The 20,413-nt window shown below is 49.1% G+C and overlaps 1 protein-coding gene across 1 annotated transcript in view; it reads left to right on the top strand.

Moving 5' to 3' along the window:
- The window catches only part of GALNT9 (UDP-N-acetyl-alpha-D-galactosamine:polypeptide N-acetylgalactosaminyltransferase 9 (GalNAc-T9)), a 147,228-nt gene that overhangs the window by 74,643 nt on the left and 52,172 nt on the right, over window positions 1-20,413 (top strand). Inside the window, exon 6 of the mRNA XM_006874067.1 lies at window positions 11,692-11,809. Within this exon, the coding sequence (XP_006874129.1) occupies window positions 11,692-11,809 (118 nt within the window). The remainder of the gene's footprint in view (window positions 1-11,691; window positions 11,810-20,413) is intronic.

The following is a 20,413-nucleotide window of genomic DNA, read 5'->3' as shown; positions in this document are numbered from 1 at the left end:
CTCTCCCTCCCTCCCTCTCTCTCTCTGTCTCTGTCTCTCTCTCTCTGTGTTGATCTCTCCACTGTGGTTTTAGATCCAGGGGCCTGGGCACAGACCAGGGTGTAATAACCCACTAAGAAGGCACAATGATGCTCGGTTCCACCTGTCCCTACCAAGCCGAAGGCATGGTGAACCCCAGGTGAAATTACTCTCCACAGATGAGTAGGGAGCCTGTGTGTAGTTTGTTCGATGCAAGCCGGTGTCTAGGTCCCGTGTTGGCTGATGAACCCATGCATCCCAGCTGAAACGTGGTGCCTGTGACTGTCCCTCAGGGAGTCCGTGGTACGAGGAGGGTCTCGTGGGGCCTGGTAGGTAGGCAGTTCACGTGGGGAGCCTGCATGAGCCCCACAGGGTCCAGGGCCTGATTGTGCGCCCACCCTCCCCGATGGGACTCTGCTGAGATTGGGCCGTGGGGACGGTCAGCCGAGAGGAGGTGGTACTGTCCACCAGGTCCTGTCACGGTTTGCAGTATTTGGAGACACAAAACACTAGGTTGCTCAAACTCATAGGAGTAAGGAGATACCCCTCGCCAAAACAGATAGCCCCTCCCACGACTCCTCCTGCGACCCTGCAAAGGGAAGCAAGGGCTGTGAGCTCCGGGGTCCAGAGCTCATCCATGTCCAAGAAGCAGACGGATGGGTCCCCAGGGGCCCATTGGAAGCAGAAAGCAGTGGTGTTAAGCCTATTTTTCTTTGCTCAAAATGCACTTGATAATCTCCAATTAGTAGCCAAACAAATGCCTCATGCCTGACATTCTAGGAGCCAGGGGGCTTTTCTGCAGGGTCAGAAGCGTCCGTAGAAATGGGGACTCAGGGTTCCTAGACTCCCACCTTATCAGCATCATTGGGGAGCCCTGGTCAGGCAGTGGGCTAAGCATCAGACTGCTAACCAAAAAGGTCAGCTGTTCGAACCCACCAGCCACTGTGCAGGAGACGGATGACAGTCTGCTTCCATAAAGATGGGCAGCCAGAGACATTCTGCTGTGGTTCACTATGAGTGGAAATCAGCTCAATGTCATCGGGTCTGAGGGAGATTTCAAAAGCCCTAATGCCAACAACCCAGTGAAAAACGGCCCAAAGACTGAACAGACCGATGGCCGCCAAGCTCATGAAACAGGCTCTTCAGGGAAACACAGACAAACATCCCCGCTGTCTTCAGGTTGACGTTGATTCACGGCAAGCCCATGTGTGTCACTGCAACGCTGTGCTCCCCGAGCTTATCTGTGTTTGGAATTAGCCAGACCGTTCTCCTAAGGCTCCTCCGTTTAGACTCGAACCTGAAGGTCACAGAGTTGTGGGTGAGTGTCCACGTACTCAGTTCCTCATCTGCTGCTGGATGGAGCCCCTTGAATGGGAAGGACTCTCTGCACAGGCTCGATGTTTTCGGTCCGCCTTCTGCCTGCTGTCCACATGGGTACCAGCTGTCATTTATCAACAGGACTTCACCTGGGGAGAGTCATGGCCAAACTTCCTGCAGCTGCTGGACCCTGGCTCTGAATGGCGCTGGTTCCTGGACACCCCAAGTCACATTGGATCTGCCCATCAGTGGGGGGCATGAGGAGGTCAACGGCTCAGGACCATCTCCGGTGGGCCTAGTGGGTCCTGAACCCACCTTGTGGTCACTCACTCCCCAGTTTAGAATCTTCCACAGCTGGCAGCAGTACCAGAAGGTAAAGCGTGAGAAACGAGGCAACTGTGAGGCTGACCCGCAGGCAGAGTGGAGCACCATGCCTGGCTCCGGGTGGGCTCAGGAGAGAGCTGAGCGCCCACACCACAGTGCTCAGGAAGGTGTCAGGTCCTTCTCCACTGGTAATGCCTGGCCACGTCTGGGCAAGGTCCTTCCATCCACGGTCCAGCAATGTCCAACAAACATCTTCACCCAGCCACGCTGCAGGGGGGGCCTCTTCCCCACCCACTAGTCTCATGCCTTCCTTTTACAGATGATGGGACACTAAATCCCGTGTAGAGAAACTGCTTGGCCAAGGTCGGCACATGGGTCAGCACAGGTGTGGTTGGAAATTGCTCTCTGATTTCCTGGGGGGCGGGGTGGTGGGTTTGCCTGGAAGGCAGATGGGGACATCTCGGTCCTCTCTTTGAAGGGCACACCGTGAGTGCCTAGGCCCAGCCGGGAAATGATTCCGAGCTCGGAGAAGCTGACATTTGAAGATTTACTTAAGGACATTTTCTTGCCGTTCATGACATCTGGAAGCACAGGGAAGAAAAATTAGAAGAAATGATAAGGCTGGGACATCTGGGGGAGAAAGTTTTTCACTGTTGGCAGGATGGAGAAAAGATGTGGTCCAGATTCCAGCCCACACAGGGCAGAAGTTTTGTGCAAGCTGCAGACAGTGACAGTCGAGAGCAGACCCCAGGTGGCCCCAAGGCTCCACAGCTCACGAGACAAGCAGTGAGCGCGGGGGTCTGGCCCTTCAGTAGGTCAGGAGCACACCTCAGTCTGTGCCCCAGCCCACTCCACATGCAGCCTTCCCTGGGCTGTCTCTTCCTTCCTGAGAAGCACCCAGGAGCCCTGGTGGCACTGAGGACTATGTTCTCGGCTGCTAAACACAACGTCGGCAGTTCAAACCCACCAGCTGCTCCTCGGGAGAAAGATGAGGTAGTTTGCATCCATAGAGACTTACAGCCTTGGAAACCCTCGGGGGGAGTTCTCTGTCCTGCAGGCTCACTGTGACTCAGAGCTGTCTGGACAGCTGTGGTGGGGCACATTCCCCTCCCACAGGGTTTGATGTGCTCACCACGCCTGTCGCACGAGACGCTGGCCAGGACCGGACAGGCGCCATTTTTCCTGCAGCTGTGTCTCATGTTGGTCATTCTCACAAGATCTCAGACTTTTCCATCATGCTGTTTCACACTTCATAGATGCCAGTCTAATGTCAACATCACTTTGCTATGCATGGGGAACTAAACAATTCGGGTGACCCGGTTTATTACAGTGGTCTGTAACTCATCCCGCGATATTCCCGATGTCCCCCTGCACCAACCAGTATTTATACCCCATAAATGTGTCCTGAATATGTATTCAACATATAAAAGAAGCCCTGGTAACATAGAGGATTATGAGCTGGGCTGCAAACCGCAAGGTTAGCAGTTCAAATCTACCAGCCTATCTGCAGGAGGAAGATGAGGCTTTCTGCTCCCATAAAGACTTACAGCCTCACACACCCTATACAGGGTTGCTGTGAGTCAGAACCAACTCACACAGCACACAGCCACCACTACACATACAATGTAACTGTGTGTGCCTTCACACATACAATCCACACTCACACGCCTGTATTTACATGTGTGTAAACACATGCACTCTCACACACATGTTCTCACATCCTTGCACGCACATATCTACTTGCAGAAGTTGTTAAGTACCATCGAGTCGGTTCTGACTCACAGTGACCCCTGTATAGGGTTTCTAAGGAGCGTCTGGTGAGTTTGAACCACCACCTTGCGGTTCAAACCAACCTTGAAATCTGGTACTTATCCTACAATGCCACACCAGAATTCCTTAAATCTTACAGCACCGGGAATTCCCGGGCGATCTCCCATCCAAATACTAACCATGCCCGACCCTGCTCAGCTTCCGAGATCAGATGAGATCAGTCATATTCAGAGTGCTCTGGCCATAGACCTGCTGTTTTAATCTGACTGTCCCCCCAACACTTTGTGAGCGCCATGCTCAGTGTTTGTGCGTGGTCTCCATGACCATGGGCCTAATGACTCCTAGTCTCTCCAGTTCTACCAGAGAGATTGCTCAGAATTCAGGTGAGCATCTTCACTCCTGTAGACACCAGGCTGATTCCCCTTCCTGCCGTTAACTCCTGCTGTAAAGCACAGCTTCACACTTTTGTATCCATTTCCCGAGATCAGTACCAGCAGTGGATTAGGGGAGTGAGTGATGTATCACATGGTTTCTGTGCTCAGACCCTCCCCTCAGCCCTTTGCACATATTAACATACTCAGTCCTCCCAGCAGCCATTGGAGGGAGGCATTGTTCTGGTGCTGTGGGACAGAGCAGGGGCCTGAGGCTCAGAGAGGTTAAGCCACATACCCAAATACAGCAATATGACTAGCTCTAAAATCCACACTGTCTATCGTTGCACTGGACTGTCTGCCACACTGGACACTAGATTATCTTTGGTCCTTTATTTGTAATTTTGGGAATCCTGGTGGACCAATAGTTAAGTGCCTAGCTGCTAACCAAAATTTCACCAGTTCAAACCTACTAGCTGCTCCAGGGGAGCAGGGTGAGGCAGTTTGCTTCTGTAAAGACTGTCAGCCTTGGAAACTCTGTGGGGCCATTTACCCTGTCCAGTCCTGGTGCCCACCACAGTCTGTCATTCTGTTGTACTACGGTGGCTTGTGTGTGTTGTAATGCTAGAAGCTATGCCACCTGTATTTTAATACCAGCAGGGTCACTGACCCCTTAGTGGAGACGTTTCAGTGGAGCTGACAGACTAAGATGATTAGGAAGAAGGAGAAGCAGGTAACTTCTGAATGGCTAGCCAGGGAAAACCTTATGACTCTCAGTGGAACATTGTCAGATTTACTGCCAGAAGATGAAAACTTCATGAATAGCAGCAGACATTATAAGATAGAATGCTGGAAGATGAGCCCTTCAGGTTGGAAGGCGCTCAAAATACGACTGGGGAAGAGCTGCCTCATCCAAGTAGAGCTGACCGTGATGACGCAAATGGAACAATGCTTTCTCAACGTTCATCTGTTGATGGAACACAATTCACAGTGAGGAGAAGCAGCTGTGAACATAACAACACCTAACAACAACAAGCCTTGGTCTGGCACTGTAGGATCAGCACTGGACCGCTAACCACAAGGTCAGCGGTTCAAACCCACCAGCTGCTCTGCAGAAACACTGTACTGGGTTGCTCTGAGTCGGAACCGACTTGGTGGCAGTGGAGGGTTCTCAGTTCTGAGTTCTCAGCTGTTAACCAGAAATCGGTGGTTGGAACCCACTGAGTGTCTCCATGGGAGAGCCCTGGCTCTCTCTGCCTGTAGAGATGACAACCACCTCCAGGGCAGGGCTCCTCTGTCACACGGTGTCACCATGAGTGGAAAACCAACGGTACACAACAACATTCCTACTTGCCGACTTTTCCCAGTGAGTTACACAAGTTATCACTCCCTCAACGATGTGCCCATTTCTCCACAAACGTGCCACGAGTTCAGGTGGTGAAACAGCCCCCACTGGCTCTCCATGTGCCGCGTCTCCCCACACACGCCCATCTGCCCGCTGCCTCCACCTGACGCTGCCTTTGCTCTTGAATCGGGTGAATCACCTGAAGCTGTTGTTGAGATTTGTTCTTCTTAAAAAGTTTTTATTGTGAACTGAGTGAAGGTTTACATCATCATTCTTACATCTAACCAAGCAGACACTTGGCTTCATCTCAATGATTGCGATCCCCTCCATGCAACAACAGTGATCCTCCACACATCTTGTGGTTCCTGTTTCCATCCCATCCTCTTTCCCATCCCTGCTCAACTCTGTCCTGAGGTAAATGCTGCCCTTTTGATTTTGAATAACTGACCACTCCATGGTGAGCACACTTTACGAGTGTTGCTGCCCCGCTATATACCTGCTACTGCTTGGCTGACAATTGGGCCACAAGAGTGGGTTCCTTTCCAGACCTGAAGGATGCCCAGGGTCATTGTCTCAGGTTCCTCCAGCCTCTTTCTAACCAGTAAGCACAGAAGCACATTTTTTTTTTAAATAATCTTGAGTTTTGTTCCATATTTTCTCCCACTCTATCTGGGACCCTCTAATGTGTCCCTTTCAGAGCATTTGGCAGTGATAGCGGGGTACCATCTAGCTCTCCTGGTCTCAGAGTCATGGAAGCTGATGTTCGCATGTTCCATTGGTCCCTTGGACGCATTGATTCCAAAGGTATTCAGTTCTCATTCCTCTTCTTTCTGTACATGGAGAGATCAATAGCTGCACCTTAGACGGACGCTCATGAACGTTTAAGGTTCTAGTGGCTACTCACCAAAGTAGGATGGAGAACATTGTCTTTGTGGACTATGCTATGCCCATTGACCATGGTGTCCCCTGAGACTATGATCCTGAGTCCCCAAGTCCAGCAACTCATTGCCTTAAGGTATTTGATAATATCTAAGACACTTTCACCATTTTACCTGCTGTATGGCCCACCATATTCATAGTAGTGTTTGCAGCAAAGGTAAATACCCATATACAAATATCCTCTTTCATACCCTTATATAGTTGTGGGTACCCTCTAATTCTTTCGCCCGAATCATTCAGCCTGTGTCTCTGTCTAAGTGAGATTTGTTCTGTTAGATTGTAAATCATGCTGATGAGCTTTTCATGTCCACTGACAGCTTCAGGACAATGCTTTTGGTTGTCATTTTCACTTGTTTCCTAGGAAGTATATTCACACGTACTCACACAGTTAGGTACAAATCAAATACCCAAGCCCGTTCCCATCAAGTGGATGCATTCACAGGGACCCGGTAGGACAGAGCAGGGCAACTCCACCAGGTATCTGGGGCAGCGGATCTTTACGGGAGCAGATGGCCTCACCATTCTTCTGTGGAGCAACACAGTGCTTTAACCACTGTGCCACCAAGGCTCTTTCTCTAGATGCTGCTCTTCCTAAGTGCCCTCGGGTGGGTTCTGACTCAGTGAGACCCTGTATAGGGCTTCCAAGGGGTGACTGGTAGGTTTGAACTGCTGGCCTTGCAGCTGTTGTTAAGCAGAGCTCCTCCCTGGTGCCTCCAGGACCGGAAAATACAATCTGAGGCTGGAAGGTTGCTATGATTGGCAGTATTGCCCTCGGAGCCCGGAGAGGGTTTTGGCTGTGCATGCACGGATGCCCAACACACCCACCGACTGGCATAAAGTGTGGTCTGAGCCAGGTGTAGCCAGGTGTGCCTCCCCAAGGACTCTGAGTATAGCGTGCATGCAGGACTTGGAATGTCTTGTTCTTTTACAAGGTGGCACAGACCCCTTGGTCCTGGGAGTCAGCAGGCACCCAGCAAGCCCCGAACAGATACCCACTGCCATTTCAAAACGTGAGTCTCCCACATACAGAGGTGTTTGTGGCTGGGGGGCTGAGAAGAAGGGCAACTGGGAGGGTCAGAATGCTGATGACTGTTGGTGTTGGCGGCGGGTATGTGCAGACTGTACTGTGTGCTCTGCTCCTGGGTGTGTACGTGACTGGAAGCCAGCGAGTGCATGGAAAGCAGCAAGCTTGGGCAAAGTGTGGCTAACAAACATGCTTCCGTAAATAAAGTTTTATTGGTACACAACCACACCCCTTTGTTTACAGATGATGACTGCTTTTGTGCGGTAATAGAGATGGTATAGCCACAAAGCCTGGACTCGTTCCAGAAAGAGCTTGCCGACTCCCAGTGTTTGCTGGTGTTGGTTAGTGCCGTCGAGTTGGCTCCAACTCCTATCTACCCTGTATAGGGTTTCTGAGACTGTAAATCTTTGTGGGAGCAGAGAGCCACATCTTTCTCCAGAATAGCAACTGGTGGGCTCTGACCACCGACCTTGTGGTTCTCAGTCCAATGCTTATGCTACAGAGCCACTGTGCTCCCAGTATGGGGCCTATTTGTAGGCTCTCCTTGTTGTCAAGTGCCTTGGAGTCAGTTCTGAGTCATAGCGAACTGGTGGGTTGTAACCCCCAACCATGCAGTTTTAGCAGTCCAGTGTTTATCCTTCAATACCACACCAGAATCTCACGGGGAATGGACTATCACGATCAAATCTCACCATTTAAGTCCTAATTTTAAAATGTATTTTGGATAAAAAAAATTGTATATCCTATTGTATGTTACAATGTTGTTGTTAAGTGCCATCAGGTCAGTTCTGACTCATAGCGACCCTGTATAGGGTTTCCAAGGAATGGTTGGTGAGCTTCAACTGTCGGCCTTGCAGTTCAAACCGACCTTAGAATGCAGCGCATTAACCAGCAGCGCTACACTAGGACTCCGTATGTTACTCTAGGATACACAAAAATTTTTTTTGGTGGTGATGCTGTAAGCTAATACTTTGGACTACAAAGTCAATTTGAACCACAAGGTCAGTGTTTCAAACTCACCAGCCACTCCTTGGAAACCCTATACAGGGTCACTATGCGTTGGAACCACTCCAAGGCCCTTAACAACACCATTGTATGTTAGTGACCCTGTATAGGGTTTCCATGGAAACAACTTTAAAATAGCCTAAAATGTCCATCACCAATGGTCAGTACCAGGGTGAAAAGACACGGGGCTCCATGCATCTCAGATGATGAATGGGCAGGTGTGTTAGCTCAGTTAGGAAGAGAGGAGATTGGGTTATTTTATTGTTCACCTGATAGGTTTGTCTATTTGGCTGAAAGTTAATTGCAGGGGAATAGTGTGAAGATGGAGAAGAGTTGGGCCCTAGGATATGTGGATTCTGTGTATGGTTTCTAGCCTTGGCGTCTTGTATCAGTGTTCACACTGCTGTAGCGGGTCTCAGAACTGTGTTTCTCTTCATTGCTGAATCATCTGAGTAAACTACATTTGTTTATCCATTGTCCGTTGGTGGACATCTAGGTTGTTTCCACTTCTAATGGCTCCTTTTAAAGACTAGAAGCAATGACACGAAGGCTGATGGAGACATTGGAGGCAGATAATGATGGTGGTTGCACCACGTGACAGGCAGTGCCATTGAATGGTACATGTGGAGATTACTGAAATGATGAAATGTAGTGTCTCGTATACTCAGTATCTGACACAATGAAGAAAATGCGGACAGAAACCCCCCCTCAGTAGTAAGTGGCACAGTAAGTGGTACGGTGACAAACCCAAAAGCTACTTGTCCTCAAGTTACCCTCAGCATGGTGGGTCCATGAGTATCACTGGGCTATTTTTCAAAAGTAGGTCACCAAGCTTTTCTGTGGAAGAACTTCCACGTAGATTCCAACCATTGTGTTTAACCACTGAGCCACTCAGAGACTAGGGCTACGGGTGTAGACTCTGAATTCAGGCAGATCTTGAATCTTCTCTGTCACTTATGAGCAATGAGATTTTAGCGAATAGATCAACTTCTCTGTTAAAACAAAAAACCCAAATACACATGGAACCCCTAATGCTATGGTGTTTGTTGTTAAGAGCCGTCAGCTCTCAGTCATAGCGACCCTGTCTGCAAAGGGTTTCTGAGGAGCAGCTGGTGGGTTTGAACCACCAACTGCGTGGTTCAGACGGACCTTGAGGGTTAGTACTTTATCCCACATCAGGACTCCCTGTAAACCAGGAAGTGAACTCAGTCTGTGGCTTAACTTCCAGCAAATCATAGAGAAGCCTGTAAGGTGAACAGCTCCATTAGGGAGGTACCCATCCCTTAGAACAATCATCTGGAAGGGCAGTATTTATGCCGTGAGACAGCTCGGAAGGCAGGAAGGGGTTGGAAAGGGTGAATGGAAATGAAGACCAAGGAAGGAAGTGGAACAGCACTGTTACATTGTGAGGATTACAATCAGTGTCATAGAACAAAACGTGTGTGAATTATTGAACGGAAAACCAATATGTTCTGTGCACTTTCACCCAAATCACAATAAAATGCTTTAAAACATAAAATACATGAAAATCAAAACCCACAAACAAACAGTGGCACAAAGAACAGGGGGTCCAACTGAGCTTGCAGATCCCAGGAGACAAGAATCAGAAGGTGGGGGCGTTGGGAGATGCAACTCCACAGTGAAGCACTGTTTCCCCTCAGGCTGAGTGCACCCCTAAACCTGAGACCCCCTGGACCACAGTGTCCACCAGCCATGGCTGTTTTATAATCTCAGCAGGAGTTTCTCATGCAAATAAATTTCTTGCCAGCTGATTCTGCAACTGTCGCCTTATGAGTTTAAGTTTATTTAGGAACTGTGAGCAATAATAAAAAAAATCATTACCAGTTGTAATAGACTTCGCAGGGAACAATGCAGTTCAGCAGAACCAAGGGCACCCCAAGATCTTTTTAAAAAGAAAATAAGAGGAAGACCTATTGTATATTGATATATTGATGAACTACTGCTTTACCGGTGAAATGCTCACCGTGAAAAACCAAATACAGTCTTAAAATTTCGTTACCTGTGAGGTTTGTGGCCAGAATCTAATGACAGAACAAATTGGATCTTTGTACAAATAAAAAGGTAATCACTTTTTAATGCGGCTGTTATTCTTGGACAATTGATGAGCTTTTGCGTCTGACTTCCCAGTCAGTGGAGCAGAAATACTACTTGTGAATGGTGATGGGGACCAATTTGGGGCAGCTGTTTTTATTAAAGAGAGATTTATACCTGGAGGAGTGGAGGCGGATCTGAAGGAGGGGCGTGGCTTCAGCTTTCATTCCCAAGCAACCAGGGCTGATGGTGGTTGGGAAGATGTGAAGTCTTTGCTAGTTACTGCTGAGCCCCGGAGGGCTTGGAAGGAATGAAGCCCCAGCCGACAGAGATTCCTCTTTGTTTTGAACTAGCCTGTTATCAACAGGCAGGAGCCAATGCATCTGAGTCTGACTGGAGACGAGCCCTTCGTTTCTGTCTCTTTCCTATCTGCACACCTGGTAGGCATCAAGTCTGTGAGTGAGCAAATGAATCAATGAGGGCTGTGGTCACTGACACAGCTTGCGTCCTCCCTGCTGCCACCGCTGCCCTCTGAGACAACTTGGTACGATGGCTTGGGACAAGATCGACTTTACTGATGTCTTAAAGGTGTGCAGTCCAGAGAGCACCGCAAGAAACTGAATCTCTCAGTCACGCGAGTCACGACTTTTGTGGTTTTTCAGACCGTATGGAAGTTACCTGGGCACTGTACTGTAGTCTTCTAAGAGGGCCCTGGTGGTGCGTGGGTTAAGCATTGAGCTGCTCACCAAAAGGTCCGTGGTTGAGGCCCACCAGCTGCTCTGCGGGAGAAAGATGAGGCATAAAGGAGCTTTCGTAGTGATTGGAAACACTTAGGGCTGCCCCTCTCTGTCCTATGAGGTCACAGCGAGCCGGAATTGACAAGATGGCAGTAGGCTTGGTGTTTTGGTCTGGTGGCCGTTGATGAGAACGACAGTATAATGGAAGATTGGGAAACTTGTGAGAATAACAACACAGGACACAGAGACCCGAAGTGAGTGCGGGCTGTGGGGATAGACGGGCTCGATGCAGCGTTACCACAAATCTTCAGATTGTAAAAACGCCGGAAAGCACAACTCAATAAAACAAGGTCTGCCTGTAGACACTGACTGAAATGACTTCAGACATACTAGAACACGTGTGGAACATTCTTACCGAGAGAGTGAGGTGAGTGGGGGTTCATGGGGTTGCGCAGTGCACAGCCTACACAACTGCCCACTGCAGCCACAACACCCAGGGCAGAGGAATGACATTCAAGGCAACCGAGAACCCAGAGTGCACGCACCTGTGTTCATCCCCACACCTAGGGCATGAATCACCTGACTGATGCTCATTCTGGTCACCTGTCACTGATGCTCAACAAGCTTTTGCACGCTGGTTCATGCAGGGTGATTTTCCAGGCTCAGAAGGATGCCAAGAGAGGCCCCCCCCCCCCAAACCCTGGGCACAGGGACCCACTGGGCTCAAATGCACCAGGGATGAGAGGGTGCCCCCTGCTTCGTGTTCATCCACCATCTGTGTTCCCCCAGGACCCCTGCCATGATTGGATGTTCGTTCGTGGTGGACCGGGAGTACTTCGGGGACATTGGCCTGCTGGACCCAGGCATGGAGGTGTACGGTGGAGAGAACATAGAGCTGGGCATGCGGGTGAGTGGAGCTGTGGTGGGGTGCACACGTCCCACACAGCTGACGAGAAGGAGGACTTGTTAGCCTGGGTGCTGTCAGGGACGCGTGTCCTGAGGGCCATGTGAGCAATGTCTAAAGCACTGTTTGTACTACGGAGACATACTCCCTGTTGAGTTAGTAATAGAATATTCGCCTTTCCTGTGTATTTACGGTGTTTTCTGGCCATCGCCTTTGTGGAATTACATGAAGGACTACCTGATTGGACCAATTACTGCTGATGCACAGGCAGAGACTGAGTGTGTTTTGCCCCAGTGTGTGTACAGCTGTCTCCAGGGGGCACCTCTGGCTCATCTGGAAGATGGCCCTGATGGTGAACCAGTTCACCTGCAGTAGCTTCAGGGTAGGATTTACCAGCAGACCTTCCTCGGGGATGCTGCAGGTGTCCTGCCAGACCACTGCAAGGAAGCGAATGTCACAGTAAAGCTAGTCACGACATGTCGGGTTTCCCCGTGCACATAAAACTTACATTGATGCTTTATTGGAGCCCTGGTGTGGCGCTGGAAAGTAAGCGCTAGACCTCAAGGTCGGTGGTTCAAACTCACCAGCTGCTCCTCGGAAACTGACTGAACAGCCTTAACAACAGCAACATACTATGATCTCCTGTGTCAGTTTCATGATGAAACAGTTTGAAATCTTGGGAGAATGACCAAAATCGAACACAGAGGCTCGCAGGGCGCACACGCTGTAGGAAAATATGCTGATACGCTCGCTCGAAACAGGATTGCTGCAAAGCTCCCGTTTATGAACAGGCAGAGTGTACCTGTGTGACACACCTGTCATCGCTCTTACTGATGGTCGTACTTGGGCCCTGAGGACCCCAAGTACACCCGTGGGGTGCTCAGGACAATGGGCAGACCCGGGCTGGGGACCCTGAGCTAGCTGGGCATGCCGTGCTAGAGGGAGCAGGCCAAGGTGGCTGGGATTCTGACAGATGGGAAGTCATAAAAAATCAATGCCATCGAGTCCATTCCAACTCGTAGTCACAGACTAGGACTGCTCTGTATGGTTTCCAAGACTGTAAATCATCGTGTGTGGGGACAGACTGCCTCATCTTCTTTCTACAGCATAGCTGGTGGGTTTGAACTGCCAACCTTGTAATTATCAGCCCATTGTTTAATCCACTGCCCCACCATTACTCCAAGAAAAATCAAGGTCAGAGTTATTATCCCAAATCCATTTTCTGTGATTTAGCTGAAAGTACAGCAAAATGGCCAGCAATGTGGTGACTCTGTAGGGCAAGCACTGGACTGTAAACCACAAGGTTGGTGGTTCGAACCCACCAGCTGCGCTTTGGGAGAAAGAGAGGCTTTCTGTTCCTGCACAGAATTACAGCCTCAGAAACCCCATTCGGGAGGCTGTGAGTTGGAGCTAACCTGAAGGTGCTAAGAAACAACAGAGCAAAACAGTCCTTCTGCCAAGGGTGGGGGGCTTAGTTTAGAAGGCTCTAATGCCAGCCGAGATATGGTGAGGTCTGACTCCTCATTAAAAAGGCTAGCTGAGCACCTATGTGTGCCAGCACAGTGCTGGGTTCTGGGGATAGGGAGGTGGGCCTGCCTCATGGGCCTCCATGAGGATTTAAAAGGCAGAAACATGTTATTAGGGCTCAGGGGGCTTGGGAACAAGCTGAGGGATCTGGAGGGGTGTGCGGACCTGTTGGGGTGAGGGGGCTGTGTACATATTCCCTTGTAGAAGATGTGCTTTGGGTTCAGGTCAGCCATTCACCTGTCATGATGGTCCATATGTTGACACTGTGTTGTTGTTGTAAGGTGCACAACAGAACAGAACACTGCCCAGACCGGAACCATCTTCAGTTGTTGGTAAATGTGAGCCCATTGTTGCTGGTTGTTAGGGGTCTTCCTCTTCTTCACTGATACTATGTCCAGAGTCTGAGAGATGATGCCTCACCATCCTCACCTGTAATAAGCGCTCTGGCTGTACTTTTTCCAACACAGATTTGTTTATTCTTCTTGCAGTACATGGTACTTTTAATATTCTTCTCCATCATCATAACTCAAACACATCAGTTCTTCTATGGTATTCCTCATTCATTGTCCAACTTTCACATGCTAAAGAGCCAATTGAAAATGCCTTGGCTTGGGTCAGGCGCACCTTAGTCCTCAGACTGACATCATTGCTCTTCAACACTTTAAAGAGGTCTGGGCAGCACATTTACCTAATGCAGTATGTCATTTGATTTCTTGACTGCTGCTTCCATGAGTATTGATTGTGGATACAAGCAAAATGAAGTGTTCAACGTCATCAATCTTTTCTCCATTTATCATGATGGTATTAATTGATCCATTTGTGAGGATTTTTGCTTTCTTTACATAGAGGTGCAATCCATACTGAAGGCTGTATTCTTTGATCTTCATCAGTAAGTACTTTAAGTCCTCTTCACTTCCGGTAAGCTGGGCTGTGTTGTCTGCCTATTGCAGACTGTGAACGCGTCTTCCTCCGTCTTGATGCCAACTTCTTCATCTAATCCAGCTTCTCGGGCTGTTTGCTCATCGGACAGATAGAATGGTGGTAGTGATGATGGTTGTGTGCCACTGACTCGGTTCCAACTCATAACGACCCTTATAGGGTTTCCAAGGTTGTAAATCTCTACGGGAGCAGAAAACCTCACGTTTCTCCCCCATGGAGTAACTGGTACATTCAGTCTGCTGTCCTTGTGGTTAGCAACCCAGCTCATAACTCATTACACTGCCAGGGCTCCTTACAGCTTGAACAGGTAAAAGAGGACCACCCCTTGTTCTGTTCTAATGACTACCCCTGGGTCTGTGTGCAGGTTCCTCATTAGCACAATGAAATGTTCTGAAATACCCTTTCTTCACAAACTTATCCATAGTTGGTTATGATGCACGTTGACATTTGTGACTGACTATCTGAAAGTGAAGAGGACTTGAAATATTTACTTATGAAGATTAAAGAGCACAGCCTTCGATATGGATTGCATCTCAATGTCAAGAAAACAAAAATCCTCACCACTGGACCAATAAACAACATTCTTATCAATGGAGAAAGGATTGAAGTTGTCAAGGACTTCATTCTTCTTGGATCAACTATCAACACTCGCGGAAGTAGCAGTCAAGAGATCAGACGACGTATTGCACTGGGCAAATCTGCTGCACAGGAACTTTTTAAAGTATTGAAGAGCAGAGATGTCAGCTTGAGGACTAGGGTGCGCCTGACCCAGGCCATTGTGTTTTCAATAGCCTCATATGGATGCGAAAGCTGGACAGTGAATAAAGAGGATCGTAGAAGAATTGATGCCTTTGAGATGTGGTGTTGGAGGAGAATACTGAGGGTGCCATGGACTGCCAAAAGAACCAATAGATCTGTTTTGGAAGAAGTGCAGCCAGAGTGCTCCTTGGAGGCCAGGATGGCTAAGCTTCGTCTCTCCTACTTTGGACATGTAGTCCGGAGGAAACAATCGTTGGAGAAGGATGTCATGCTGGGTAGGGTGGAGGGTCAGAGAAAAAGAGGAAGACCTCCAACGAGATGGATCGGCCAGGTGGCATCATTGATGGACTCGGGGGTGGCAGCGGTGGTGAGGTTGGCCCAGGATCGAACATTGTTTCGTTCTGCTGTGCATGGAGTCGCTATGAGTCGGTTCCGACTCGATGGCACCTGACAACAATCCTCGTTGGAGAGATGTGGAGACTGGGGCACAGACCCTACCTAACAGGATCCCAATCCCAGGAACTGGGGTCAGGTTTTGAGCATGTGTATTTGGGGAGGCACAACCCTCCATGATAGTACCCTCCCCCAGACAAGCAGACCCAGGGCTACCCCACATCCTTTCCTCCTGCCAGCTCTGGGTCTGTGTCCACTCTGGTCTGTGGCCAGCTCTCAGGGTCTGCAATTGGCCCTGGGGGCTATGACCAGTCCTGGGGTCTCTGATTAGCCTCGGGGTCTGGGAGCAGTACCATGAAAACAGCCACTGTTACCCCTGTGGCCACCACTCAGTGTGGTGTCTGATTTTGCCTACACAGAAGCCTCACTGCTGCCCTGATTGTACCTATGAGGAAACGGAGGCACCAAGAGGTTCCCTGACCATCTGTGCCACCCACACAGCTGTCAACAGAAGCACTGACAGTTTCAGGCTTCCTGACCCCAAAGCTCACATAGGGCCACATATGGATGATGACCACTGCCCCCTGGAGCAGTTCAAACATCAGGGACAGTGTAGATGAAAGTTCAGCCCCTCAAAGCCTATGGCTACTGACCACTGGGCCCCACAGGGCTCTGCACTGAGTCCAGCAACAGTGCCTAATGAATTCTCACGCGGTGTGAGTGCAGGCCCTAGTGACTGCCCACCTGAGCTGGTGCCACCTCTAAGGTACCTTGGTTCCTGGTTCTCCAGGACCACTCCCCACACACATACACACAGCAGATTCCAGTCTACGCCAGCACCTGACATCAAGTGTAAAACCTCAGGTACAACAGTTGCAACATGAACAACCCTCCGGCTCTGGCATGTGTTCCGCGCTCCTCCCTGTCTCATTTCGATCAGGAAAATGCACATAAAATTGGAACTCGAATCCAGCAGGGAAGGTGTTGCGAGGGTTTGGCTCACGGCAGCTTAGCCAGGACAGCGCAGAAATTCAGGACGAGGGCGTGTGTGCACCTGGTAACTTGGCTCCTTGCACCTCACTCAGCAAAACTTGCTGAGGGCGCACCCCATGCCAACCTTTATACCCTGTGCCAGGATCCCCAGGAGATGACCTGGGTTAGCAGACACTCCTCTACACAGCCAGAAATTAGGACCAACCAGGGCCAGAGGATGTCCCTGGTGGTGCTGTGGGAGAAGTCGACTTACAATGAAAGGTTGGCGGTTCAAACCCACCGGCTGCTCTGTGGGGACAGCTGGGCGGTCTGCTTCCGTAAAGATGACAGCCTTGGCAACCCTATGAAGCCGTGCTGCTCTGTCTGGTTTGGTTTTAGATGAGCGGGGGATCCCTGGTGGTACAAGCCGTTAGCATGCTTCACTGCTAACGGAAAGGCAGGAGATTCAGACCCTCTCACCGGCACCTCAGGAGAAATGCCTGGTGATCCCTTCCAAAAATCAGCCATAGAAAACCTATGGACCTTCAAGTGGTCACCAAATATAGGAAAGATGCTCAGGGTCAGCCGTCGGAGAGACGCAAATGAGAACCACAGTGAGATTCTGTTTCGGGGCATGCGCTGCAGGATAAACGCTGTGAGTCAGCGCTTAACAACAGCAGGATGTACTCCGGACTATGAACCACAAGGTCGGCAGTTCAAACCCACCAGCTGCTCCACGGGAAAGAGATGAGGCTTCTGCTCCTGGAATGATTTACAGCCTCAAACCCTATACAGGGTCGTTATGAGTCAGAATGGGCTTGAGGGCAGTGGGTTTGGTTTGGGCTTGTTGTCGTCGTTAGGTGTTGTTGTTAGGTGTTGTCATTTGTTGTCGTTGTCGTCAGGTGTTGTCGTTAGGTGTTGTTGTCGTTAGGTGTTGTTGTCGAGTTGGTTCACACACAACAGAACCAAACACTGCCTGGTCCTGCGCCATCCTCAGAGGATTCTGTTTGAACCCATGGTTGCTGCCACTGGGCCAGTCCAGCATCTTAGGGGTCTTCCTGTCTTTTTGCTGACCGTCCCTTTTCTAAGCGTGGTGTCTTTCTCCAGGAACAATGCGTCCACAATACAAGAGATGAAGCCTTGCCATCCCCTTAGGCTTCCAAGTCTATAAATCGCTTCTAAGGAACAGTCTGGCCATATTTCTTCCAAGACAGATTTGTTTGCTCTTCTGGCAGTCCATGGTGCTTTCAATACTCTTCGCCAACACCATCATTCAAATGCATCAATTCTTCCCCAGTCTTGCTTATTCATTATCCAAATTTCACATGCATATGAGGTTATTGAAAATACCATGGCTTGGGTCTGGTGCACCTAGTTCTCAAACTGACATCTTTGCTCTTTAAAGAGGTCTTGTGCAGCAGATTTGCCTAATGCTATATGTCACTTGATTTTTGGACTGCTGCTTCCATGAGCGTTCACTGTGGATCCAAGCAAATTGAAGTCTTTGACAACTTCAAAGATGATGTTACTTATTGGTCCACTTCTGAGGATTTTTGTTTTCTTTACATTGAAGTGAAATCAATACTGAAGGCTGTAGTTTTTCACTGGTATCAATAAGTATTTAAAGTCCTTTTCACTTCCAGCAAGAAGTCAGCTGTGTATTCCTGGTTGTGAATGAGTCTTCCTCCAATCCTGAGGCCGAATTTTTCCTCATATAATCCAACTTCTCGGGTTCAGGATGGCCAAAAGGGGCCCTGCTGGCATAGTTGGTAAAGCACTCACCTGCTAACCTAAAGGTCAGTGGTTCAAATGCACCAACAGCTCCCCGGGAGAGCGATGAGGCATTCCGCCTTTGTAAAGATTGGTTGGCGTTAGGTAATAGGGGGTCAGTTCTGACTCACAGCGGCCTTATATACCAAAGAACGAAACACTGCCCGGTCCTGGGCCAACCTCACAGTCGTTGCTACACTTGAGCCCAGTGGTGCTGCCACTGTGCCAGTCCGTCTTGTTGGGAGGAGGGCTCTCTCTTTTTCTCTAACCCTCCACTTTACCAAGCATGATGTCATTCTCCAGGACTAGTCCCTTCAGATAATATGTCCAGAGTACAAGAGACGGTATCTGGTCATCTTGGTTTCTAATGAGCATTCTAGTTTCTAATGACCTTGGTTTCTAATGAGCGTTCTTCCAACACAGATTTGTTTGTAAAGATTTACACCGTGTAAAGCCTACGGGCAGCTCTGCTTTGTTCCTGTATGTAGGGTCACCGTGAGCCTTAGTAGAGTTGAAAGCAGTGGGTTGGTTTGGTTTTAGTATGGAGCAGAGTTCTACTCAGACACACATGGGTTTCCCATCCATCCAGTCTCTTATCCAGTATTATTCTTTTTTTTTTAAAGACTTTACTTTTTGGAGCATTTTTTAAGTTTGCAAAAAAATTGTGCAGAAAGTAACTCCCTTGCACTGTCCACTGTTTCATTGTTTCTCCTATTAGCATATTGCATCCATCTGATACATTTGTTACAGTTGATAAACCAATATTGATCCATGATTATTAGCTGGCTTTGTTGTTGGTAACACTGTGTTCATGCGTGCGTGTGTGTTGTTTCCTGTCCCTCTGAATTTAGGGTCGGGAGTGTGCCTGTGTCTGGGTCACAGTCTTCCCTCGGTAAATAGGGTGGATGAACCAGTGAAATGTTCTTGTTGTTAAGTGCTGTCTAGTCGGTTCCAACCCCGTAACGACCCTGTGTAGGGTTTGCCAAGAGTGGCTGGTGAGTTTGAACCTTGCATTTCAAACCAATCTTGTGGTCCCAGTGCATTACCCTGCAGCACCACACCAGGACTGCTTAAAGCCTGCAGCCCCCAGGATTCCCACACAGGTGCCCATCCAGGTGCTAACCAGGCCTGACCCTGCTTAGTTTCTGCGATCAGACGAGATCCGGTGCACTCGGGGTGGTATGATTGTCGGAGGCAAATCCCAGTTAGCGAGAGGCATGGTTTTGTGGTTGAATTGTGTTGGTGTGAAGGTTCAGGGTTTTGGAGGGTTTCATTTCATTTTGGTTCCTTTTTTTGGCTATAGGGTATTTATTCACATAAGAGATTATTTAAAGCTAGCTTTTAAACTTTAAATATGGTGAATTAAAGTTGCAGATTTCAAATTCTACCTGCTATGAACGTTTATTATTATTATGGCTATAAATCTAATAAAATAAGAACAATCATCTTCCCTTTCTGTCTGATGACTGCTGGGTTAACTCAGGTTGTGCAGCATAAATACCTTTAAACAGAAGGTGAGGGTTCTGCTCCTCTAAAGATTTACAGCCTGCGTGTGGCTATGAGGCAGACCTGAGGCGGCAGCACCAAAAGTGACTAACTGAGAATGAGGACAGCCCGGTGAGAAGAAGGGCAGAGACCAGGTCCAGGAGAGAAGGACCTGGAAGGAATTCCATGAGGTACATCCGCTCATGGCGCCCAGGAGCAACAGGAAGACACGTGACCAGGTCTCCTGCCATCTTCAGGGACTTCTTATGGTTGTTACAGGCCTTGGAGTCAGTTCCTAATCATTGTTGTGAGGTTCCATCGAGTCAGTGCCAACTCATAGCGACCTTATGCACAGCAGAACAAAACACTGCCCGGTCCTGGGCCAGCCTCACTACTGTTGCCACGCTTGAGTCCATCGATGCTGCCACTTGGCCAATCCATCTTGTTGGGGGTCTTCCTCTTTTTCTCGGACCCTCCACCTTACCAAACATGATATCCTTCTCCAGCGACTGGTCCCTCCTGACAATAGGTCCGAAGTATGAGAGATGAAGTTTGGCCATCTTGGCCTCCAAGGAGCACTCTGGCTGCACTTCTTCCAACATGGATCTATTTGTTCTTTTGGCAGCCCATGGCACTTTCAATATTCTCCTCCAACACCATAACTCTAAAGCATCAAGCCTTCTACGGTCTTCCTTATTCACAGTCCAGCTTTCGCATGCATATGAGGTTACTGAAAATACCATGGCTTAGGTCAGGTGCACC

This window comes from Chrysochloris asiatica, unplaced genomic scaffold (assembly GCF_000296735.1).
Source record: "Chrysochloris asiatica unplaced genomic scaffold, ChrAsi1.0 scaffold00261, whole genome shotgun sequence".
Classification (NCBI taxonomy): domain Eukaryota; kingdom Metazoa; phylum Chordata; class Mammalia; order Afrosoricida; family Chrysochloridae; genus Chrysochloris; species Chrysochloris asiatica.
The sequence above is the reverse complement of the archived record's forward strand: the minus strand, read 5'-3'. Positions and strand labels throughout refer to the sequence as shown.